We start from the raw sequence: 26,155 nt of genomic DNA, 5'->3' as shown, positions 1-26,155 counted from the left end.
CTGTCAGCTTTCGGATCTCTCTTTGTGCTTGAACATTCTGGATTTGCATTGCTAACAAATCTGGGATTAGTTCTTTGTCTCCATGTCAGTGAACAGTTAGGAGATCGCCTAAAAAGACTACAGAGATTTTCAAAAACAGATAGAATTTGCAAGTTAAAACTGAGAGAAAAAAAAGTTTTATACGCAGGTACAATTCGTGTCTAGTTTGGTTGTTTGGCTTGTGTTTTGAGTGTAAATTGAAGCATGTGATTTCTAAAAGAGTGTTGAAATTGGTCTTCTTGTTGCTCTTATCTGCATGAAATTTCATTTCCATGTTCACTCTTTCCTCTTGATTACTCTTTGAACTTCAGATCTCCAGACACGTACTGCTCTTCCCTTCATCTAGTTCTCACTTTCTCTCTCCATCCCTCCCTCATTTTGATTTTTTTTTTCTTTTTTTTCTCTTCCTTCTCTGTCTGATTGTGATGATTGAATTGGCTCTTTGGTTCTCAACAGTGCCAGATTTGGGTTCCTTGGCTTGTAACAATAGCAGAACCCTTTTTGGTGCTAAATAGAACCCTTTTTAAAAGGTTTCATAAAGAACCATGTTTTGAAAGTGTGATATAGAACCATTTAAATAATAGTTTATTTTCATTAGTATTAGTTATTTATATAATTTATTAATATTATACTTTTTTACACCTGTATCTACCTGGTCTTGTAATACCTTGTAGCCTCTATTAGGGTTTTCCATTAAAAAGCTGATGGCAAGTCATGTCAAATAGGTACTTATTTACTGACGTGAACAGTCATTAGCTGAATACTTCATTGAACATAAAAAACACAAATAAATAAAACACAAGAGGAAAAAATACATGATTGGTAGGAAAACATGCAGTTAGTTACAATTTTGAAAGTAAAAATGTATTGACATTTTAAGAAGGATTTTAAGGATAGTTTGTGTAGTTGGATTGTTGATCTCCAGACCAGTGTTGCCAACTATTTTCGAAGGAAAGTAGCTAACGCCTGCCCAAAAAGTCGCTAAATGTCACTAGATGATGTCATGTGTTAATTAGCATATTCATGACATCATCACATCATACTTACGTTCTGCCTGCCTAATGTTTTCTCTCCAAATTCATGCTCACATACTGTATTTTAATATATTATAATACAGCCGAATGTCCAATAAAGCTGTTCTCATTTCCTATATATATTTTTTTTTTTGTCTGACAATAGAACGAGTATGATATAGTGAATGACAAAAAAATTTACTTGTGTAAAATTAACTGAATTGAGAGAGTACGGAAACTGGATGAACTAAAGCTCTTTGATAGTGAGTATTACAACAAGCACAAGAAAAGAATGGAAATTAAAATGGTCAACCTAAATTCTTTAAATATAAAACAAAAGAGAAGCAGATAAGTGATAAGTCCGTGGCAACAACACTGCTCATTCACGTCTGTCAGCTGCCGTGCGCAGAATGCGCTGTTGCTCCTCTCAATCATTCACTGAACAGGGTAGATGCAGAGACGTGTGACGGCAGGGAGAAAGCAAGACCGCTCGCAGGACAGTACTGTCTGGCAACATTTGGAAAGTTACTGAGGTTTGTCCAAAAAAAAGCCGCTAGACTTGTCTCTAAAAAGTCACTTAATCGAGCGACAAAGGCACAAAGTTGGCAACACTGCTCTAGAACAGGTTGTTTTGTTTTTGACAGTTAGAGATTTAAAAAACAAAAAGGCGGGAAAAAGAACCCTTAACTCCAACACAAAGAACCATTTCAGCATAAAACGGTTCTTCAGGACAATATGGTTCTAAATAGAACTGTTACTATGTGTAAAGAATACTAAAGGCCTGTTCACACCAAGAATGACGACTTTAACGATAACTGCATTATCGTCCACTCCACACCAACGCACAATAACGCTTTGTTTATATATACATGCTGCAGTTATGTCACATTTAAAGGGATAGTTCACCCAAAAATGAAAAGTAAGTCATCATTTACTCACCCTGGTGTTGTTCTTAAAAAAGGATGTTCATGCTTCATTCAAAGCTGCATTTATTTATTCAAAAAAAATTCAGTAAAACTGTAATGTGGAAAATTACAATTTCAAATAACTGTTTTCAATTTCAATGTCACATGATCCTTCAGAAATCATTCTAATATGCTGATTTGGTCCTCAAAAAACAGTTTTCATAGTTATCAATGTGGAAAGCAGTTGTGGAAACCTTGATTTTTGGCAGAATTCTTTGATAAATAGAAAGTTAAACACCATTTATTAGTCAGCACAGCATTTATTTTTTTATAGAAATCTTTTATAACATTATAAATGTCTTTATTGTCACTTTTGATCAATTTAATGTGTCCTTGCTGAATAAAAGTTTCTTTCTTTCAAAAAAGTAATTTCATTTTAAAGAACTAGATGATAAAAATTTCTTTGTGTAACATATTTCCCCAGTGGCATCAAGCCGTAACACCCTGTTGGGCTCTAATTGTAATCTTTATTTTTAAGTGCGTGGCCTCATAAACAGATCTGCCTGAGGACAGGATGTTGACCAGCTGGTGTCCTATTAGTGACACAATAACCTGAAGCTGACTGCTCTGAAGCCTGCAGTGATCACTGTGGACTTAAAGAAGGGCGCACAAACCCCCACAACCCTTAACATCAGTGGCTCAGCTGTCAACACCGTTGAGTCCTTAAGTTCGCCCTTAAGAGGGAAGCAAACACTGATACTGTCGTAAGGGAAGGATCAACAGAGGATGTATTTTATGTGACAACTGAAGAAATGCAGTCTACACAATAGTCTTAACAGTTTGGTACAGGTCATTCACTGCACAGGAACACACAGCACCGTGACAGGTCAAAGTAGTCCCGTGCCCAGCATCATTTTAAAACTGACATTGATGTGTAATTTACAACTAAATATACACAGTGTATATATATATATATATATATATATATATATATGTATATGTATATGTATATATATATTTTTTTTTATTATTATTATTTTTTGTAAAAAGGGTTTCATTTGTTATAACATTAGTTAAAGGGTTAGTTCACCCAAACATTTTAATTCTGTCATCATTTAATCACACTTATGTTGTTCCAAACCTGTATGAGTTTCTTTCTCTCTTTCTCATTTTGTTTTTCAACACAAAAGAAGTTAATTTAAATAATGTTGGTAACCAGCCAGTTGATGGGCCACATTGACTTCCATAGTAGGGGGGGGGGGGGGGGGGGGGGGGGGGGGGGGGGGGGGGGGGGGGGGGGGGGGGGGGGGGAAATACTGTCAATGTCAATGGCTACCGTCAACTGTCTGGTTAGCAACATTCTTCAAAATATCTTCTTTTGTGTTCAGCAGAAGAAAGAAATTCATACAGGTTTGGAACAACATAAGGGTGAGTAAATGATGGGAAAATGTTAATTTTGGGGTAAACTCTCCCTTTAATGCAACAGGTAACAGGAAACTGCACAGCTGCAACATCTTAAACAATTTACAGTACCATTCAAAAGTTTCAGGTTGGTACGTTTCTTTCTTTCTTTCTTTCTTTCATTCTTTCTTTCTTTCTTTCTTTCTTTCTTTCTTTCTTTCTTTCTTTCTTTCTTTAGAAAATATCTTATACCCACCAAGGCTGCATTTATTTGATAAAAAATACAGTAACGTGGTGTAAGGGATCCACTGGAGGTAAGCTTATTGAGAACCCAAGTGCAGTTTATAACCAACAAGATCAAACATGAAACAAAAACATGGCGTGGCATGAAAACTCAAGACATGGACAAAGCTGCAGTCCGTAACTTTTTGGGGTTAAAAATGATCCAAAGTAAATATCCAGGCAGTGTTCAAAACTATCTGCTTGCCTTCAAAACGGTAAGCTTGTAATAATGTTTTCAGTTCCAGTGGTACTTGTGGATTTCCGCGGGAAATTTGAGCATGTCTTTGCGTCATTACGTCACATCTGTGCACATACAGTAAAGAAGGTGTCTCGGCTAGTAGGCTATGAGTGTGAGGATGTTGGAGGTGGAGATTTATAGCCTTTTCTCACAGCACTTGATATAATTAAACTTATCAATTTGATGGCGGATCCAGAAAGGTTCAAACGACAATCACCAGTGACAACAGGAGATTCACCCGATGTAAAATGCAAATGACTTATTTTGGACTTCGGAGTGGCTACAGAAAAAAAGAGACTGCAACCGGGCCCATGCGAAAAACAAGGATAAATATCGGAAGGGCATTAAATGTAGTCACGCAATGCTGATGTTGTTAACATTAACAGTTTGAGAACAAAGTATAATTTGCATGATTTGACGTGATATGATAAGCGATCGTTAGATTTAATCAGCGTGATTTTCTGCAATGCTTTTTTTTCCCTTAGTTGGTCAGAACAAAAGTGGATGTTACTTGTTCTTACAAACAAATTCTTATGTTGGCCATACTTCCAAAAAGTAGAATCTGTGATTCCGAATGACAGTCTCCACACCGGCGCGGTGACTGACAGCCGCACATTCTCCTCAAAACATTGGATTCGTCCGCGCTGTGCCGTGCCAAGGCACAACCCACGTAAAGTTGATAATTCCGCGAATAACTGCAATTGCAGATTTCGAACAGAGATATGGCGACAAAGTTCCGTAGTTTTTCCTCTATGGCTTCAAAAACATGATGCTCATGGTGCAACACATAATGCACAAAATGTCTGCTACTTGCGTAGATAGAGACCAACAATTAAAAATGGCACAGATGTATGTACATCCCCTTGCCTCCAGGACATCTACAACATCCAACAATACGCCTTCATGCGAGTCATCGCCCCTTTGAAATACTTTCATAACCATAAGCACAAAAATAACCATGCACAAGGACAGTAACCCTCATTAACAACTGAACAACATCCCTGCTAAACGCTGGCTGTTGTGAAGCTAGCGTTTGCAGCTGGAATTCACCACCTGATATTTACTCCCACATTAATACACAGCACACTAATGTCCTTCATTGCATAATTATTCATTTTATGCAATGATCCTGTAGGAATCTTTAATATGTGCATTAAGCAAGCTATATAAAGTTGCATATTTGACCAATTAACAGTGTATTGTATGTTGCATTTGATGTATTTTCTATGATTAACATGACTGAAAAATATTCAACACTCTCTTTACCTTTATATTTCACATTGTGCATTCTTTTTGTGTGTACAGGTATGTTTATTGTGACCTTGGGAGCAATTTTAAAGTCAAATTTAGTCTGTTTCCTGGCTTGGAAACTCAGTTTGTTAGTCTGCCTGTCTTTCTTTCCAATGGTGCTCTCTATTCCTCTATTTTTCCCTATTGTCACAACCTTATAATAATTTTAGCACTGCTGTTAAGTATTTAGTGAACTCGTTGTGTATGGTTTAACTCATTCCCTGCCAAAGCTACAGTTGGTGTATTTCTAAAGAATAAAAGTGATTTCTGCTCCACTAGCGAGAGACAAATCAGAATCATGAAAGTAATTGTGCTTTCCAAACAGGTTTTTCCAAACTCACTTACTGCTCTTTTTCACTTCAAATGAAACGTCTGTTCTGGCAAAATTGCAATCAACTTAGAAATCACAAACATCTAATTATAGATGTACATAGTAGATGTTTTAAAAGTGATCATTTTTAGGGGATATTAAAGGGATAGTTTAGCCAAAAATCCCTGTTTGATACAGTGGGGTCCAAAATTCTTTAGTTTTCTACAGAACAAAGTACAGTACATCATACAGATTTGGAACAGCGTGAGAGTAAGTAAATGAGTAAATCAGTTTTAGGTAAACTATCTATTTAAATGTGTAAAATTAGCTAAAATGAATCTGGACCATAACACGCTTCACCTTACACTTAACTTTCTTAAATCTAGCATGAAAGTATTAGTTGAAGGCCTGGAATATCTTCTATTTTAAAGTTAAAGCTGAAAGTGTGAAAACATCCCATGCTGAGATTTTTCCACTGTGGATTCATTTTGGACCGAGTGCAAGACTTCTCTTTTTTCATTTTCCCTTCCCTTCCCTCTTTTTTTTTCCCCTGGATGGAGAGGCTGGAATTAAAGACTCTGAGTTCAAAGGGATTTTTTTCCCCCTTACAGGAGATAGATTAAAACGCTTATTCTTGACGTTTTCATGTGGTTTCTCTCTTTCCCAGTCTGTCCTCTCCTTGTCTCTCTGACTTTATTTCACCTTGAACTCGATATGAACAACATCCAGTGCCCATTAAATATCTCAGAGGCTTATCCTTCTCTCCATCTCTCTTGTTTTACCGCTTGTTTGCTTGTCTGATTCACATTTCCTGCCCTAAAAGCTCTGCCATATTGAAGTCAGAGTATAGGCTGTTTAGTTTCTAATGGTTCCTCCTCTTTCACCTTGAGTCTGTATGTGCGTACATGCATTAGCAAATGTGTCCAGTAATCAAAATGAACCCGCTCGCTGAAATGTCGACAAAAGAGCTCTATATATTTAAATGTGGACAGTCACCCATGACTGGACTTTATTGACATTACACGGTGGCTCATGCATTAAAACACTGAGCTCCTCTGTTTTTAGATTACTGTAGGCTTTGGCCACCGTTTCGGAGGTCTGTCATTGCGTCAGGATTTGGGAGAAATTACACTTACATAAACGAATAGTCAAAGTCACGACAAATGTTTTATTTTTTTTCGTCATCTTTGTCATTATTTGAGTTGCTACTGCATCATTTTTATTCTTAGCTGCCTGTAATTTAAATTATTGAGGTTGAGTTAAAGCAGTGCTGAAAGAGTCTGCTCACAGCAGCCCTACAGTGTGTAATCCCAACAGTATCCTTCCACCTGGAATTTCCACCATGTTTTATGGTTATATAATGGAAATGATAACTTCACCATATAAGTACTGTAAGAACAGACTCCTGTACTTTCTTGTTAAAGGGATAGTTCACTCAAAAAATGAATATTCTATTAGCATTTACTCACCCTCATGTTGTTCCAAACCTGTGAGACTTTTTTCCCTGGAACATAGAGAATTCCAAAGACAGCAAAAGTGCTCTTTTGTCGCTTCTTTTCATGCTATTGCAATGAAAGGGAACTTTTAAAAGTATAACTTGCGCACTACTAAATGGTCAACATAATGTACGTCTTAATCAAATACAACAATAAATAAATGTTGATTTTATGTTGTTAGGGCTGTATCCTATTAACTATAATAAATGCTTGTTCATTCGTTTCAAACAGCTCTTTCAGATTATAGATTTTTTTTGTTTGATTTTAATTTGGTCTTCCAAAATAAAATATCAATATCATCATATTTTTGCGTACACAAGTGAACACAATTGAACCACACTAGCATTCATTCAGACTATAACATAATAGTATACTTTTATGGTAGGTATATTTTCACAGAAATGATAAACTGTGTTCTCAGGACAAAAGTATTTTTCAGAATAATGTTAGACCGGGGCAATTTGTAATTTTATATGGTTAATTATTTACAATTTCTGATGTTGAAAGCAATGGTTTTTTTTTGTTTTTTGTTTTTACCCTTTCCATTTTTGTAGTTTCATAAATTTCATATTTATTTTGCTATTTAAATTTAGCTGAAAAGCCATTATAAATATACATATTTTGTGGAAGACACCACTTTTTTTTGTCGAAAATTATTCTTTTCAAAACTGTGTTAAAAACAAGCCCTCATTGCGACAACATACAGTATCACAACACACACACACACACACACAAATATATATATATATATATATATATATATATATAGTGGAGATAAAAAGTCTACACACCCCTGTTAAAATGCCAGGTTCTTGTGATGTAAAAGAACGAGACAAAGATCAATCATGTCAGAACTTTTTTCACTTTTAATGTGACCTATAATATTGTGCAAAATTCAATTGAAAAACAAACTGAAATCTTTGAGGGGGGAACAATGAAAAATAAAAACCTTGGTTGCATAAGTGTGCACACCATCTTATAACTGGGGATGTGGCTGTGTTCAGAATGAACCAATCACATTCAAACTCATGTTAAATAGAAGTCATTACACGCCTGCCATCATTTACAGTGACTTTGATTAATCACAAATAAAGTTCAGCTGTTCTAGTAGGATTTTTCTGACATTTTCTTAGTTGCATCTCAGAGCAAAAGCCATGGTCCACAGAGAGCTTCCAAAGCATCAGAGGGATCTCATTGTTGAAAGATATCAGTCAGGAGAAGGGTACAAAAAAAATTCCGAAGCATTAGATATACCATGGAACAGAGTGAAGACAGTCATCATCAAGTGGAGAAAATATGGCACAACAGAGACATTACCCAGAACTGGACGCCCCCCTCCAAAATCGATGAAAAGACGAGAAGAAAACTGGTCAGGGAGGCTTCCAAGAGGCCTACAGCAATTTCTGGCAAGTACTGGCTATGTGCTACATGTGACAACAATCTCCCGTATCTTCATATGAATGGGCTATGGGGTAGGGTGGCAAGACAGAAGCCTTTTCTTACAAAGAAAAACATCCAAGCCCGGCTGAAGTTTACAAAAACAAACATCAGGTCCCCCAAAAGCACGTGGGAAAATGTGTTATGGTCTGATGAAACCAAGGTTGAACTTTTTGGACATAATTCCATAAGGTATGTTTGCACTGCACATCACCCAAAGAACACCATACCCACAGTGAAGCATGGTGGTAGCAGCATCATGCTTTGGGGCTGTTTTTCTTCAGCTGGAACCGGGGCATTAGTCAGGGTGGAGGGAATTATGAACAGCGTCCGTTGAAGAGGAAGTTCACCTTTCAGCACGACAGCGACCCAAAGCACACATCCAAATCCACAAAAGCATGGCTTAACCAGAAGAAGATTAACATTTTGGAATGGCCCAGCCAGAGCCCAGACCTGAATCCAATCGAACATATGTGGGGTGATCTGAAGAGGGCTGTGCACAGGAGATGTCCTCGACAATCTGACAGAGTTGGAGCGCTTTTGCAAAGAAGAGTGGGCAAATATTGCCACGTCAAGATGTGCCATGCTAATAGACTCCTACCCAAAAAGACTGAGTGCTGTAATAAAATCAAAAGGTGCTTCAACAAAGTATTAGTTTAAGGGTGTGCATACTTATGCAACCAGGTTATTGTGAGGTTTTTTTATTTTTCCCCCTCAAAGATTTCAGTTTGTTTTTCAATTGAATTGGTCACGTTATAGGTCACATTAAAGGTGGAAAAAGTTCTGACATGATTTATCGTTGTCTCATTCTTTTACATCACAAGAACTTGGCATTTTAACAGGGTTGTGTAGACTTTCTATATCACCTGTATATAGTATACTATATTTCAATTAAAAGTTGATGTGTGTAAGCATCTGTCTGTATCCCCCCCCCCCGTTCCCTTCACTTTTAGACAAGGCTTTTCAGCAGCAGTCTAAAATCTCTGTGGAGTTCTGACAGACAGTAATGTCATTTTGTCCGGGGCTTTCAGCAGTTTCATTGGGTGTGGCACATCTACTTGTGGCGGTGACACTTCTTTTATGGTGACTACAGTATGGAGCTCTTAGTGCTTCTAAAAACTTGCCTCATATAAAGGTGTGATTGTGTCATGTGTGTGTGAAAATTTGAAAGCTCTATTGACGTTTCTCACAAGAGCGCTATTGAACACCAGCCATAGAGAAACATGAAAACCCACTCTCCCTTCTTTCCTTATTCATTTTGTTGTGTTTTTCTTTGGCAAGTTATTTTTTTCCTGTCCTCGAGAGAGATAAAAATATCGGTTCAAAAAGTGGTGAAAAGCCTTGGTTAATGTAAGTGGACATGTATGCGTGTTTGTGCACGTTCATTTTTCATTGTGTCCAGTGATGTATTGATTTGTGCACGTGTGCTGAAACGAGTAATTATCACGTTGCCCTCTCGCCAATGAGGCCATCCAGAACTAAAATAATGAAACACTCATGTGCTTTCATTAGTACTTCACTTGGCTCAGTTTTACAAATAAGCAAATTGATTTGGTACAGGTCACCCTGAGATTAAAAAGGAAATGAAAACGCAAGTGGACAGTCTTGTTCACCATTCTTACATGTGTTTTGTGTGTTTCTCTTTTGGTTTCAGAGCAATAACATTGGACAATCAGCTCGTGGTGTTGGGTACGACAGCAGCAGACGCAGGACGGTATTACGTACAGGCTGTTAATGAACGCAATGGAGAAAACAAAACCAGCCCTTCAATTTACCTGAGTATAGCAAGTAAGTTTTTACAGTATGTATATATGGTTGTGTAATATGTAATGTTGTCAAATACGTTAATTTGTCATTGATGGGTCATCAATGATAGATTATATATATATATATATATATATATATATTGAAAATTGTGATGTGAAATGGTAATATTTTTCATGTTGTTCTCATTCAGATCGGCTCTCTGGGACAAAATATTGACTTTTTTTGTGAAGTGGATGTGCTTTTAAATTAAAAACATTGACCCTCTGATTCACCTTTCACATTTTCAACCATCTCATTTCTCTGTACTGTCAATATGCTGCTGAAACAACCGCGCGTGTTGTGTGGCACATTCTGTCGTTTGGTTTTTAAAGGATATTAATTTTGTCCTTCCTCTGGGACTGAAGGAGAGAGTTGTTTTAACTCTTAATTAATGCTGAATTTTTTCATACCTTTGTTTAAACAACCAGCTACTTTTTAAAGTGCTGTGACAAAAAAGTACTTTGCAGAAGAACTTGCTAAATTTCATTTCAAAATGATTGTGAAACTAGAGGAACAAAAGGTTAAGGAAAGTGTTCCACATGAAAATCATCTCTTTTAGTCATTAGTTTTTCTGCAGTGTTTTTGGGGATAAAAGGTTCACAACTGTCAGTCAAATCCACCATGTGGAGAATTGTCATTTTTTCTAATAAAAAATTTAGTTGGAGACGCAAAGGAGATGTTGAAAGTTGTTTTAAAGGACCTGAAATTTCACAAACAGAGTTTTGAGTTGAATGAATATGACAAGGACACAAGCGGGAGAAAAACAAAGAAGCAATGAGTAGAGAGCTGACAGCAGGAGGCTTTTTTAACCCCAAAATCATTGCTTTTTAATTAATTTATTAGAATTATTTGTATGTCCCTCTGTATTGACCTTTAAGAATTTTAAGAGCTTTTGGGATTTTTTTTCAATTTTTTGTCCATATTGGTCCATAAGCCTTTTAGAGGGGCGACTCTTCGGTTGCTGGTATATTCAAATTTAAAACACAGGGCGTACTTAGATTTGACAGATATTGGTGTTTGGTTTGTGTTTTAAAGTTTGTGGTAGAGGTAGATAGAACAGCATAGGAATAGATGTTTGGAAGGGAAGGAATTGTAATAGAAACAGAACGCCTCGGTTCCGACTGTAACCTCGGTTCCCTGAAGAGGGAACGAGACGCTGCATCGATTGACGCTAAGGGAACACTTCACGTGATGACGTCTTGAAGCACATGTAAAATCAGTCCAATGGTGTCATGGAACACCAGAGGCGGGTGACGTCATGAACCAGGAAACTATAAAACCTGCCAAAAACAGAGCAGTGCTAGCTTCGTAAAAGTCTGAAGTAGTCGCTGACAGGTACATAGGAGATAATGGCAAGGTGATGCAGCGTCTCGTTCCCTCTTCAGGGAACCGAGGTTACAGTCGTAACCGAGGCGTTCCCTTTCAAGGGTGTGTCTGTCCAGTGTGAAATCGCGAGGAGCAGCACTAGGACGAGAGCACCTGGGACCCTGGTGTAGAGTCCAAGTTCAAAGAGTAGAACCTTACAAATGTGTGCGGTGAGGACGCATCACAAATATCTTGGAGAGCAACTCCTGTCATAAGGGCCTTGGAGGCCTTGGCCGCCATACTCCTAGTAGAATGGGAACGGACAGCCATAGGTGAAGGCTGTCCGACCGATTCATAAGCAAGTGAGATAGCCTCAACCACCCTCTTGCTCATTCTCTGCTTAGATGCAGGTGACCCTTTGTTAGGGGGCCCAAAACATACAAACAACTGTTCAGATTTATGCCACAGGGCAGCTCTGTGGACATAGGCATCTAGCGCCCTGACTGGGCATAGCAGATTTTTCTTTTCCTGGTCCGAGTTCTGGAAGGGAGGAGGACAAAAGGCCTGCAGCATAGATCTGGCCACATTAGTGGGGACCTTTGGAACATAACCTGGTCTAGGATGAAGGAACGCTTTAACTATGCCAGGTGCAAATTCCAAGCACGAGGGTGCAACCGACAGTGCTTGCAAATCTCCTATCCTTTTAAGAGAAGTGATAGTGAGGAGAACAAAGCTTTTAGGGTCAGGAACTTAGCCGGAACCCCCTCCAGTGGCTCGAAGGGAGCCAGGGAAAGGCCTTGAAGGACAATAGCCAGATCCCATGTCAGCACCCTGGTACGAGCTGGAGTACCACGGAGGAAACGAGATGCCAACGGATCTTTACCCAAAGACATTCCACCCAAAGGAATGTGGTAAGCACCTATGGCCGCCACATAAACCTTCAAAGTGGACGGGGATAGACCTGCAGTGAACCGCTCCTGCAGGAACTCCAGCACTGTACCAACCGGGCAGTTAACTGGGTCCAACTGACGGTCACTACACCATGAAGTGAAAACTCTCTACTTCAAGGCATAAAGTTTCCTCGTGGAGGGAGCTCTGGAATGTAGAATGGTCTTTACAACCTCAGTTGAGAGACCTGTCCTTATGAGCTGCAAACTCTTTCCAGAACTCCCGGGAGCAGAGCCTCAGCCACGTTTGTACCATAGCATCCAGTCCAAGAGGAGCTGGATGCATGAGGGAGAACCAAAGTGGACAGTGAGCCGTCTATCGAGACGCAAACAGATCCACTTGTGCCTGGCCAAACACCCTCCATATCTGCTCCACCACCTCGGGGTGGAGGCTCCATTCCCCGGGCCTCAGCCCCTGTCTCGACAGGATGCCTGCTTCTATATTCTAGGCCCCAGGGATGTAAACCACTCTGAGTGACACATGATGGCCCCTGAGATCTGCAAGGAAATTCTTTAGAGCAAGAAATACAGCCAACATCTCCAGACGGTTGATGTGCCATGAGAGATGGTGGTCCCTCCACAGACCCCGAGTCAAGCGTCCTTCTAGGATCGCTCACCAGCCCGTGAGAGAGGCATCTGTCGCTAGCATCTTGCTACGACAAGAAGCTCCCAACACGGGACCCTGGGACAGGAACCAAGGTTTCTTCCACATAACCAGGGCACGTAAGCATTGCCGCGTAACCTTGATCATGCGAAAGGGGTTGCCCCTCGGGGAAAACCCTTTGGTCCTGAGCCACCACTGCAGGGGTCTCATGTACAGTCCAGAAGGTATCAAATTGGACGCTGCTGCCATCAGACCCAACAGCCTGTTTGACAGTGAGTGACTGGCCTAGCTTTATTCTTTTCACAGCTGAAAGGATGGACTTTATGCATGCCGGTGACAGGCGTGTCTGCATCAACATTGAGTCCCACACCACGCCAAGAAAAGTGGTCCTCTGTAGTGGAGAAAGCACACTCTTTTTGCCATTTAGCCATAACCCCAACTCTTTCATGTGGGCGAGAACGACATCTCGATGCCGAACCGCCAACTGATGTGACTGAGCCAGAATCAACCAATCGTCGATGTAGTTCATGATGTGAATACCCTGCAGGCGCAGAGGCGCCAGAGTTGCATCTACGCATTTCGTGAAAGTGTGGGGTGATAGTGCTAGGCTGAAAGGAAGAACTCGATATTGGTAAGCTTTGCCCCCGAAAGCGAACCTCAGGAACTTCCTGTGATATGAACGATGGATAGTTGAAGTATGCGTCCTTGAGATCTATCGTGACAAACTAGTCCTCGGATCTGATCTGTGGCACGATTTGTCTCAGAGTTAACATAACAGAGAATATGCATGACTGACTCGTTTAGCACTCGAAGATCCAAAAAGAATATCCTTCTTTGGAACTATGAAATACCAGCTGTAGAACCCGGTTTCCCTGTTGGAGGGTGGTACATATTCTATGGCCCGTTTCTCTAACAGGGTTTCCACTTCTTGTTCCATTACCAGAACCTGCTCGGGGCCCACCACGGTGGATAGGACCCCCACTACGTTTCTAGGTGGTCCTTGAGATATGTGCTCGCTAGAGACCACTGCGCCCTGAAGCACACGAGGTGGCAGGGTTGGCAGAATGGTCCCCTGAGGGCACCGAAGGGAGACGGGTACCGTATAATGAGGTGTTGACCGCTCCACTTCGGGGGGGACTGCCCTCATTGGCCGGAGCCCTTGTGCGTCAGGACCTCTTCCCCGCAGCCTTCTTAGAGATAATGACGATCCTCAGATCCGTATTACCCTTCGAAGACTTACCCTTCAACCACTCTTGTCACAACTTCAACCAGCTCTTCAAATGCATGAGACTGAGGTGGCGAATCCTCAGAATCTCTTGCATTGACACTGACAACGTCCAGTTCCACAGAACAGATAGTTGCGGTGTCTGTGCCTCAATCAGGGCGGAAGGAACCGCAGCGCGTGCTTCCAAACCCTGAGAGAAGGCACTGGATCTATCAGGTGAAGGCAGAGATAAGGCTGGGCCCGTCTCTAACCCCGCTGATAGATCCATTTGCGAACCCCATGTCTGTGATCGCCAGAGCCCTGGGGAACACGAGCCTTAAAGTCCTTGCTAAAGAACGCCAGGCGGGATCGCAGTGTCCGCATTGGAAGCACATCACAGTGCTCACAGCCAGCACCCTCGAGTGCTGACTGTGCATGCTCCTCACCCAAACAAGCTACACAAAGATTGTGTGTGTCCCCACCCAAATAACGTGGGCAGGGGTACACACACATCCTGAACTGCTGCTTGCTTGCCATGACTATATTAGGGGTGTAACGATACACATATGTGACCCGTCACGGAAACCAGGGACACAAGTCGGCAGCACAACTTTCGAGCAAAATGAGAAAGAAGCTTTTTTTTTCAAAATTTGTGATTTTCATTTTTTTGCAGAATCTGTTAGTTGAGATCACGAAGAAGCCTCTGCATGTTTGAGATAGCAGTATTGGTATATTTAAAAGCGTACATTTTGAGTTTTAAATCGGCTTGTTTTTCGGAGATTCTAGCACGCAGTAGGGGCGTGTCATTGTCGGTGTGTATTTCCATACTGAATAAGCCGGCGTGGCTACTTATTATGCAGCGCTCTGGCCGGCTCTATCTGATTTCAAAATTCAATGAAGATGGACGCCAATAACATTACGATGTCCAGCAATCGATTTAAATAGTAGGTTACATGGGGTTTAATTTGTCGTTTAATGAGATGTAGCCTAATACATGTTGTCAGTGCCAATATATAGATCCGCCAACTTCTCTAACATGTATTTAAATGGTCCAGTGGTAGAGCTTTCGTGTCAGAGGGTCTGAGTTCGAATCTGCCCTCGTATAGAATTTTTTTTTTTTCGTATAGTTTTTTTCTCTCATCAAAACGATTATGTTCAGCAGTGGTTGTATATCAAGCAGGGACACACAAACGTTTGCATTATGCTTTGTGATATTAAACAGAACGAATAGAGAGTATCCGCAACGGATTGAAGCGCGCGTCGAGTGAAGACAATGGGGTGTGTGCGCGAGCCACACGAGAAAACACTGCATCTGCGCCACTGATCGCCGCGGCAACGAGCACTTTGATCACTTGATTTAAAAAAACACATTTCAGCTAGTATCTTATTTAAAAAACGACCGAAATGAATGCTATAGCCTACTAATAGCCTACTCATACTATATATATATACATATCACATAGCACATCCTGTTTTTGATTTGAACATTGTCTAGAGTTTATCTTATTTTTTATTCAGTGTACACAAGAGTTGCCTATACAGTTTTATCGGTAGATGCTAAGAGACATTTATTTATATATTACCTGCAAACTTTATTTTTTATTTTTTATTTGATGGCACATTTTCCTGGCCTTTCTGCTCCCCCCTTGCTTACAGCTTTACAGGGGGGTATGGCTTATCTAAATGAGATGTAAATGAGCCCTATTGTCACTCCCAGCAGGAGAGAGGTGAGAATCTTTAGACGCTGTTTTCTCCCCTTTGTGCGTTTGTGAGTGCCTACCTTTAAATGGCCATAACTTCTCCAAATATTATCAGATTTCCATGTGTTACACATCGTTGGAAAGCTTGGAGACTACACTTTCAGAATCTGTGAATAACTCAAAATGCCCCAGAACCGACTTGTGTCCCTACTTTCCGTGACTGGTCACATATTCGTATGGAACCGTTCTGTATGAGGCTTTCGGTTCGGTACACATTACAAACCGAACAGTTCATTGGACCATTTTTCCTGCAGACCAAAATGTAGTTATTTCAAATGTAGGCGCGCGGCCAGCGTGTTTTTCATTTCATAATGAAAGAGACGCTGGCCGAGACCACAACATTGCCCAACAGCAAATGACAAACGTAATGAAAGCGAAATGAAACTGCGCTACTCCTTATTTTGTGCTTCACGGACCGTTTATCAGTTTGGACCAATGCAGCGCGAGCCAATCTTGATCAAGCGACACTGTTACTACACACCGCTAAGAGATCCAGTAAAGAAAGCCTTTGAGTTCGCCACTGAAGTAATAACATGATGTTAGTTTTAATAAAATAAAATAAAAATCAAGGAAATTTCTCTGGCATTTCTTTCTTTTTGCTGTATCGAAAACATACCGAACCGTGACACCAGTGTATCGTATCGAACCGAACCGTGAATTTCGGATATAAAGACAAAACAACACCAAATAGACAAGGACAGTTTCACAATGAGCGCTACTGAAGACACAGAAGCTAGCGTGGCTCTGTTTTGGGCAGGTTTTATAGTGGTTCATGACGTCACCCGCCTCTGACGTTCTGTCACACCATTAGACTGATTTTACATGTGCTTCAAGACGTCATCACGCGAAGCATTCTCTTAGTGTCAGTCGACGCAGCGCGAGTTCCCTTGAAAGGGAATTAATCTTAAGTAAATTAAGCATTGTTTGTGCAAAAGTTTGGGGTCAGTAAGATTTGATTGATTTATTTTAAAGGAATTAATATTTTCATTCACCAATGAAGGACACATTAAATTCATCAAAAGTGACTGTACAAACATTTATAATGTTACAAAAGATTCTGTTTCTAATAAATGCTGTTCTTTTAACTTTATAGTCATCAAAGTATCCTGAAAAAGATTGATCAGTTTCCACACAAAATCTGCATATTAGAATAATTTCTGATTAATTATGCTGAAAATTCAGCTTTGCTATCAAAGGAATAAATTACAATAAAAAAAAATAACCAGTTTTATTGTAACATTTCACAGTATTACTGTTTTTACTTTATTTTGATCAAATATATTCAGAAAAAAAGAAAGAAAGCATTGTTTTGAACAATATTCAAAAACATTTTTTTTTATCTTAATGACCCTAACAGTGTGTGTGTGTGTGTGTGTGTGTGTGTGTGTGTGTGTGTGTGTGTGTGTGTGTGTGTGTGTGTGTGTGTGTGTGTGTGTGTGTGTGTGTGTGTGTGTGTGTGTAAATACAGTATATATTAGCACAAAGATACTGCTTTTGATATTAACATAACTATATCACAACATGCTCACATTACAAGCATCAACATTAATATTAATATTTTGAGACCAAAATCAAAGAGAGATGGCATCATAAAGTAAGGATGTTAAAAAGCTGAACCTTGGAAGTTTAGCCTATCATATAACTCACACGGACACCTTTCATAGTGTCACTGTAAACACAACCGAATCTATGTAACCATGGAAATGGAGGCTAGCATGTCACTTTATTTGACTTTTTCAGCAGCTCTCACTGTCTTCTGCGAGTATAAGAGTGGTTTTGTGTGTGACTCATCTCTCTGCATGTTGTCAGTGGTTGTGAGAGGCTGAGTAGGAAGAGAGGGTAAGCATCCATCTGGACCAGAGGATGGAAACCAGATGATGACATCTGGAGAGAGAAAGACAGAGAGAGAAAGAGTAGTATCTCATTAATATGCGTATGTATTTGTAGATAAATTGTGGTTTTAGCATGCATACTGGTCCGCCCGTTTAAATAGCAACAATATCAGCATGCTGATGGCATTTAAACGTTGTATGAACCTTAGAGAATTTTAAATAAATTGAATTCAAGGTTTGATCTCACTGTATTTATAATAATTTGGATTAAATTTGTTTAACACAGTTAACAGGTTTACCTAATTTGATATTATAACATTTTATTCTGTTCTGTTTGATTTCAAAATTTGATACTTCTTTAACGTTGGTTATAATTAAATAAAAAAATACTATTTATTATTAGTCCCATCTGGATTTCATTTATAAAGTTGCCATTACAAACTTTCTCAGCTAAAGTTTCTCTATCATTTACTGACATGGCTTGATGCTAAATTGAGGGGCACATTATAACTCTTCAGGGCACAATCAAAATAATGGGTTTTTCATGTTATTACACAGATGTCAATATGCAATTGGAATGGCCATGCAAATGTACCGTGATTCAAATCCAAAAGCATAACTCTGATAAACAAAAAACAACTAAGTGTGAAAACAGCTTTAGATGCCGTCACTATTTGATGTTGTGTTGACATTACAATGCCTGCCAAGTTCAACGTACAAATGAGATTGCTTCAGAGAGAATTTACTATTCTTTCAAATCCTTGCACTCTAATAGACATGTATGAAAATATGCAGGGGTTGGACAAAGAAACTGAAACACCTGGTTTTAGACCACAATAATTTATTAGTATGGTGTAGGACCTCTTTTTGCTTCCAATACAGCATCAATTCATCTTAGGAATGACAGATACATGTCCTGCACTGTTGCCGGAGGGATTTTGAGCTATTCCTCTTCCAGAACAGTGGCCAGGTCACTACGTGATGCTGGGGGAGGAAAACGTTTTCTGACTTGCTCCTCCAAAACACCCCAAAGTGCCCCAATAATATTCATATCTGGTGACTGTGCAGGCCACGGAAGATTTTCATCAAGCCATTCTGTCACAAGTCTTGCTGAGTATATGAACGCATTATCATCCTGATACACGGCACCACCTTCAGGATACAATTTTTGAACCGTTATGTGCACATGGTCCTCCAGAATGGTTTGATAGTCCTTGGCAGCTCATCTAGCACAGTTAGTGTGTCTATGATATTGCAGCCCAAACCATCACTGATCTACCCCCGTGTTTCACTCTGGGCAACACCAGTCTGGGTGTTAGGCCTCAGCACACCGTAACTCTCCCAAATGTGGAAAAGAAGATGGACTCATCAGAGAACAATGCGTCTTTCACATTGTCCAAATCCCAAGATTTACTGGTGGCACCATTGAAACCTGACATTTGCCATTGGCATGAGTGACCAAAGGTTTGGCTGTAGCAGCCTGACCATGAATATTGACTCTTATTATTGACAGTTACTCATGTTGGATTTGGTTCGTCTTATGTGGTGGTATGCCAACATTAACCTGATACACCACAAAGACTTGCTGTCCTGGTCACAGATGAGCCAGCGAAATGCGTACCAACAATTCATCGTCTTTTGAACTCTGATATATCTCCCATTATGTTGTGTGGATTGCAATATTTGATGTACACGTCTGAAACCTTTAACTCTATATGGGTCAGTGTTTCAGTTTCATTGTCCAACCGTGTATCTAGTTGAATATTAGCATCTGAATTAGCATCTGAGCTTTGCATCTGAATATTACAGACTGTTTTTCATATTAACTGACATTACAATCACACCATGCTCGCATTACAAGCAAATGTCAACATTAATATTTTGAGACATGTCCCACCAATGTTTAAATGAAACCTACTGCACTGGATCAGTTGGCGGTGGTGTATGTTGTTTAGAGCAAGTTTATCTGTTTTTTTGGTGGTCTGTGGGTGGCTGAATAACTAATATGAGATTCTTGTCAATGAGAGCACACACTTAAACATCTAGAAGTATTTTGACAGTCTGTGTCTCTTTCTTGTCTTTTTTTCTTTCTGTTTACATTGTTTGCCAGTGCTTGCGTGCCAGATGTTGATTATGCATGGTTTAAAACTAAACTCATCAGACTCTTGTCCCTGGTGTCATATGCATTTTTAATTGTCTCACAGAATCTCTGTTCCTGCCTCTTCTTGTCTCTAGAGATACGACTAGTAGCTTTCTATCTTTCTTTGTCTCTGTCCCTTCCTTTTTCTGAATGTTTTGACAACTTGGTCACTTAGACAATGTAATTTTATAGTGACTATCACATTTGAGAGTCAAATCAAAATCTAATGTGAGGGTTATTGTTTTATTGTGTACACTCAACCAAATTAATTCATCAGTATTTTTGTTGTTTTTCAGTTTCAGTTTTTATTGTCTGAAGGTAGTCGATAATTGTTCTCCTGGTTTCTATTTTAATTTTTAAAAATGTAATTTACGATGGCGAAGCTCAATTATTTTAATTCTCAGTGTCACATTATTCTTCAGAAATCATTCTAATCATTCTAAAAAAAATGTTTCTTGATTTTGTGCTTTAACCCTCTGGTATTATTCGCGAGATTCTTTTTTTTTTTTTTTTTATGAAAGGATTGTACAATATTTTAGTTTGATAAGTGGTTCGATGGGGATTTATGGTACTAAATTATATTTATGCAGTAGTTATAATCCATTTATTCACTTTTTGAACATGGACCTGAAAATGAAATTTCCAACTTAAACTGTCATAAATCTTCAATGCTTTGTAGTACAGACTTAAGTTTGGTCTCTATTTAAAGATGACTCATGGATGATTATTACTGAAGTGAAAAAAGTTATACAATTTTACATTTATTGTTAAGAAAAATGCACAAAAATGCAATTTTCAATTCTTATATGAAATATATATTTTCCAAAACACGTTTTACTCTAAAACAGTGAGAAAAACAAAGCCATAAATCTAAACAAGCTGTGTTCTGAATTTGAGGTTGATATCTCAAAAAATTGGATTTCAGTAAGATTTTGTATGTGCGCAGTACCAAACGTTTCCAATAGATGACATTTTTCTCCCATTTATTTCTACTGTGGTCATTTTTGACCGCGAATAATACAAGTGTGGCTATTTTTTTCAGGACCATGTAACCTTTTCAAATCATGTCCATTCATTATTTTTTATTTTTTTTCGTGTTCACACTGCAAATTCCAAAACCAAGTTTTCAAGTTTTGTACCATTCCAATGAAGTAAAAACATCTAAAAAACGAAATGTAAAAATTTTCGGTCGAAAATAACCAAACAGCACCAGAGGGTTAAAGAAAATGAAATTTTTGTTATCAATGTTGAAAATAGGTGTACTGCTTAATAAGGTTCAAAAACATTTATTTAAAAAAAATAAAAATAAAAACTTTAGTAACATTGCTGACACTTTTTTTATTCATTATTGTGCCCTTGTGGAATAAAGTATTGATTTCTTAAAAAAGTAAAGGAAAAAAAGATAGTAGTGAATTACTCAGTGTGTTATGTTATTTCTCTGAAAATATTGCAAATTTCATCCTTAATCAGCAAAACCTTTCAAACACTGCCACTAAATGTGAAGACTGTAATCCAGTCAAGTTTATCATTGTCCCAAACATCTAATCCTCAAGATTGAAACATATCCAGCTCAGGATTAACACATCTGGAAAATTACATGCTCATTAATCTTTAGATGAGATTTACAGCCAACAGTTATTTGTCCAACCATCTCTGGATCTGGTGTTTGATATTGCTTCAGTCACCGTTTTTTTTTTATATATATATTTGATTAATCTGTAAGTTTAATACTGTCCTGCTTTTCTGTTTCAATCAAATCAAATCAAATAGAATGATCTGATGAAACACAGGCCTGCTGTGATTGTGAGTGATGGGTGATGGTGCTGTGGAACAGTAGGAGTTATGATGAAGTATACCAACATCAGAAGCAGACAGCAAAGCTTTATGTTGTTAATGATCATGCATGAACGCTCAAGTCAAATCTGTGCACATAAACACGTCTCTAAAGGAAACATTTTTATTTATTTTTGCTGATTCCGTAATCAAAAACCATAAAGTCAATATAATTAATAATCAAATTCCTTGTGTAAAATCACCACTAGTGAAAATACTCTTATTTTGCATTCTTTTCTTATGAACAAATTAGTATGCTGCTGATGATCTAATTTGCAATTAAACTTTTTGTGATGAACATGTCAGGGACTCTAAGTTTGTGCAAGCCTGATTATCCGTTTTATCCAGCATGATATGAAAACTTCTGACCTTTACAAAGAAGTTTAAACATGGTCAATTTGATCAGTGACCTATAACTTATTTAAGTGCAGGTTTAAATGAAATAAATCCCAGATTTTCATTGCAGTCTCAAACTTTTAGTTCCCACTGTATACAATACATTTGTATAGAATACATCTTTGATGCATTATCATGCTTTTGCAATGTATTTTAATTCACCTTTTAATCTGTTATATGTTCTAATATATTATTTTATCCAGTTATAATACATTATAGTACTTCCATATTTTTATGAGTATGCATTAAATACACAATTAGCACCAAGTTTCTTGAGTTAAATCATGCATATAATGGACTATATTATGTTTTATGAGGCACTATGAATATGTTTATAAGTCTTTATACAGACCTCCTAGAAAGTGGTACCAAATATCTTATATAGTTGGTTCTCTTCAAGTATTTTGTTAGCTATTTCAGTGTATTGCATCTTTGTTGTCAGCCTGCCTTCGAGTGTTTGTCAGGGTATTCTCAATTTGACTTTGCTGTTGCTTTAGAAGGTGAAGTTTAAAAGACATTCATTCTGTTATTTCTCTTCAGGAGATCTACTGTATGTCAGTATCTATCACAGTCACTTTTAAACAACCTCCCTCCTCAAAAAGGCTTCACTGGAAAGTTTTCTCCCAATTTGTCTGTTGTAGATTGTTATTTGTTTTCCAACTTATAACAAGGTTCATTACATTTCAGATTGATTTGCAGCTTCCAAAATCTTGTTCTGATTAGCAGATGGAAATAGTGACTTAAGTTGATTCTGAGATACATTTAGTAGTGGAAGTAGAATATGCTTCCCACTCCCTTCCTCTTTGTCTACATTTGTCGTCATCTTTAAAGACATTTACTCACCTTGTTTTAACATGAAGGATTTTCCCCTTCATATTTAATTACAGGCACAAGGCTGTGTTCGGTGTGTGTGTGTGTGTGTGTGTGTGTGTGTGTGTGTGTGTGTGTGTGTGTGTGTGTGTGTGTGTGTGTGTGTGTGTGTGTGTGTGTGTGTGTGTGTGTGTGTGTGTGTGTGTGTGTGTGTGTGTGTGTGTGTGTGTGTGTGTGTGTGTGTGTGTGTGTGTGTGTGTGTGTGTGTGTGTGTGTGTGTGTGTGTGTGTGTGTGTGTGTCCGTCCGTGTGTTTGTGTGTGACCTCAGCGGGGTCTTGTCTTTGCCAGTTAGAACACGCAGGCCAAATTTTTATCTCACAATGGCAGCTGACTCGCACAACATGAGCCAAAGTCTCCTTCAAGAGAATTAACCAAATCATTAGAGATAAAGAAAGAAAGAGAGGGGGGAGGGACAGAGAGAGACTCGTTATTGTCTGAGTAGTTTACTGAAAGGTCGCTTCCTCCCTCTTTACCGTCCACTAAAGATGTTTGTGTCCTTTTCTCTGTTCATATCGTAGAGGTTGTAAGTGTATGTTTATGGGCCTGAGTGATACAATTGTTGTAATTTCCACTGTAGACTAGCTCTGCTATATAACATACTGGGCTGCTTTGTTGTATGCTAAAGTCCCTAACATACTTTAGGCGAAATCGAAGAACAAACTGGTTTGATGTCGTTTCGAACAAAATAATGCCAAAACAAAGTTCTTTGGAGTTCATTTCAGGAGTCCGAAACAACTTTCCAAAGCGAACTTTCCGGAAACGATTGCTGAACACCTTTAAACTACCATAGGTGGAGATTGCGTAATTGGAAGGTGTGCTCTGAGGGTTCCGCCTTCTTTGATATGAAAATCTTCTCTGGTTAAAGGTAGAGAAGGGAATCTTCTGAGGCTAGCAGTAGCGAGCTAGCTTTGAAAGCGCGTCTCCAAAGCCACGCCTCCTTTAAAACACAACGCGTACAGCAGGGAGCAAACCAAAAGCGTCATGAGAGACGGTTAAACTACCTCATATCTCAAAACACATAACATTACAATAATAGTGAACAGAAACAACTTAAAGAGCACTGACCTGTACCACCTGACTGCTGCAGATTCATTTCGGCGTTGATAGTGTTGCCACTGAAAGGCATAAATTCGAGTCACGAACCGCTCCGAGTATAACGTCACAGGTTTCCATCTCTTCCAAATTACAGTAGTTATGGCGTGATAGCAAAAGCTTGTTGTTTTGTTTCAGGAGGAACTGTAAAAGATGGCTGCTGTTTCGGTTTCGGTGCTTGCTGACTGGCGTGTGTCTAACTCTGTATATCATGAAATGCGCTGATGACTGATGTAATGTCTGCGTGAGCAGGTGCGCAGAGGTATGAAAATACATACGCTGACAGGCAGGTAGGACATTGTATTGATTGGATGAGCATTTTATGGTCCTATGTCTTCAACAGACGATGTATGTACATATTAATATATTTAGACCACTTTGCTATCAGGATGTGAAGAGACTTTCAACCAGCAAAACAAAAAATGTGTCTGGAACAAATCACCTACCCTGTCTTTAATTTCTTCTGTTCAGTCCATTTGATGTCAGACACAAGTAAAAACATCTTGAATGAAATGCTATATAAATAAACGTGACTGTAGGTGTGAATTTCAGAGCTTCTGCAAACATATCCACGTCGCTATGATCAGATGCTTTCTTAACTGCTGTTTTCTCACCGCTGTCATTTTTGTTATGTGTTTAACTTGTTATTGAGAGGAAAGCGTGCAGCACTTATTTACATACTCATCTAAACGCAGCTCTCGGATGTTCGCCAACAGTAAATTGCTGCAAAGGTATTTCCAACTTTTTTTTATGAAGAACATAACTTTGCCATGAGTATATCGGGGCCTTAAGTGAACCGAAATGGAATCTGATAAGTGACTGATTTAGGATGTTATACAAAGGGCAACAGCTCTGCACTCTGTAATTTTTCATGTTTAGTTTTAACAATAACAACACTTTACTCTTAATGTTACTTATGTTAGTTTTGTGTGACACTACTTTTATGGATTATATTTTGTAAACACCTTCTTTTGTGATTGATAAACCTCTGCTTACTGGTGAAGATCACTTTTTCTTTAGTACGTAATACACTTCTTTTATTGCCAAAGTTCAAGAGAACAACTTTTTTCCATTATATTTTCCCTTTAAAACTTGAGAGTACTGTGTAGAGTGTGCTGTGTTCAGGATCTTCTTCATGGGAGTGTTGTTTAGGAATATGGACTTCTGATGGATTTCAAAGAAACCTACTAAAATCAAAATCCGGTTCTGTTATCGTTGCGTCTCATTTAAATCCATTGCTTCAGGGCAACTCATGCAGTTACTCTGAACTTTTCCATTAAAAAGTGTCTGTTAAATAACAAGTAACTCCAAAAAAGGAGGAATACTGCAGTTATATGTGGGAGAGAAAGTCTTATTTCTTGCTTTAGGAAGGGTTTAAATTGGACATTTGTGTTTTGTAGTCCATGCTTTTAACTTTGATGCCATCTGTATGTTAGTGTGCAACTAGAAGTTAAAGTCCCCCTGTAGTCAATAATTGTATCCCTTAAAACTCATCTTTGGTTCAATGCAGTTTTAAGGAGAAAATACTCAGCAATTGGTTTGACTTATGCCTTTGTACATGGTTTGTCTTAAAGCATATTTAAAGCACCACCACGTAGTCATAAAAACAACATTAAACGCTTGATTTCCACCACAGGGGGACTTTAACAAAATTTACTTTGAATCGTTATCTGGATTTACCCCACATTGAGTGTCAAGTCTGAGGCAATTTATCCCCCATGTTAAAACTCCATTGGGCCTCAGCCCTGAAGGTCTTCAGTATGTGTGTGCGTGTGTGAGAGAGTTTAGAGTAGTATTTGCATCACATTGTTTGTTTTTATTTATTTTTCCTCCCATTACGATGTGGTTTTACACCAGAAAGCTTTTATTTGAATGTGTCTAACTTGACATGTTCCTGAGTCAAGCTGCCTGTGAGTCACTCCTGCAGCTAGACAGTAAACTGGATTAATTCATGT

The 26,155-nt window shown here is 38.7% G+C and overlaps 1 protein-coding gene across 1 annotated transcript in view; it reads left to right on the top strand.

Moving 5' to 3' along the window:
• The window catches only part of sdk1b (sidekick cell adhesion molecule 1b), a 237,533-nt gene that overhangs the window by 104,409 nt on the left and 106,969 nt on the right, over positions 1-26,155 (top strand). The window contains exon 5 of the mRNA XM_084401823.1: positions 10,066-10,199. Coding sequence (XP_084257949.1) covers positions 10,066-10,199 — 134 coding nt within the window. The remainder of the gene's footprint in view (positions 1-10,065; positions 10,200-26,155) is intronic.

This window comes from Rutilus rutilus (assembly GCF_951802725.1).
Source record: "Rutilus rutilus genome assembly, chromosome: 2".
NCBI lineage: Eukaryota > Metazoa > Chordata > Actinopteri > Cypriniformes > Leuciscidae > Rutilus > Rutilus rutilus.
Note: the sequence above shows the minus strand (reverse complement) of the source record. Positions and strands in the feature narration are given on the sequence as shown.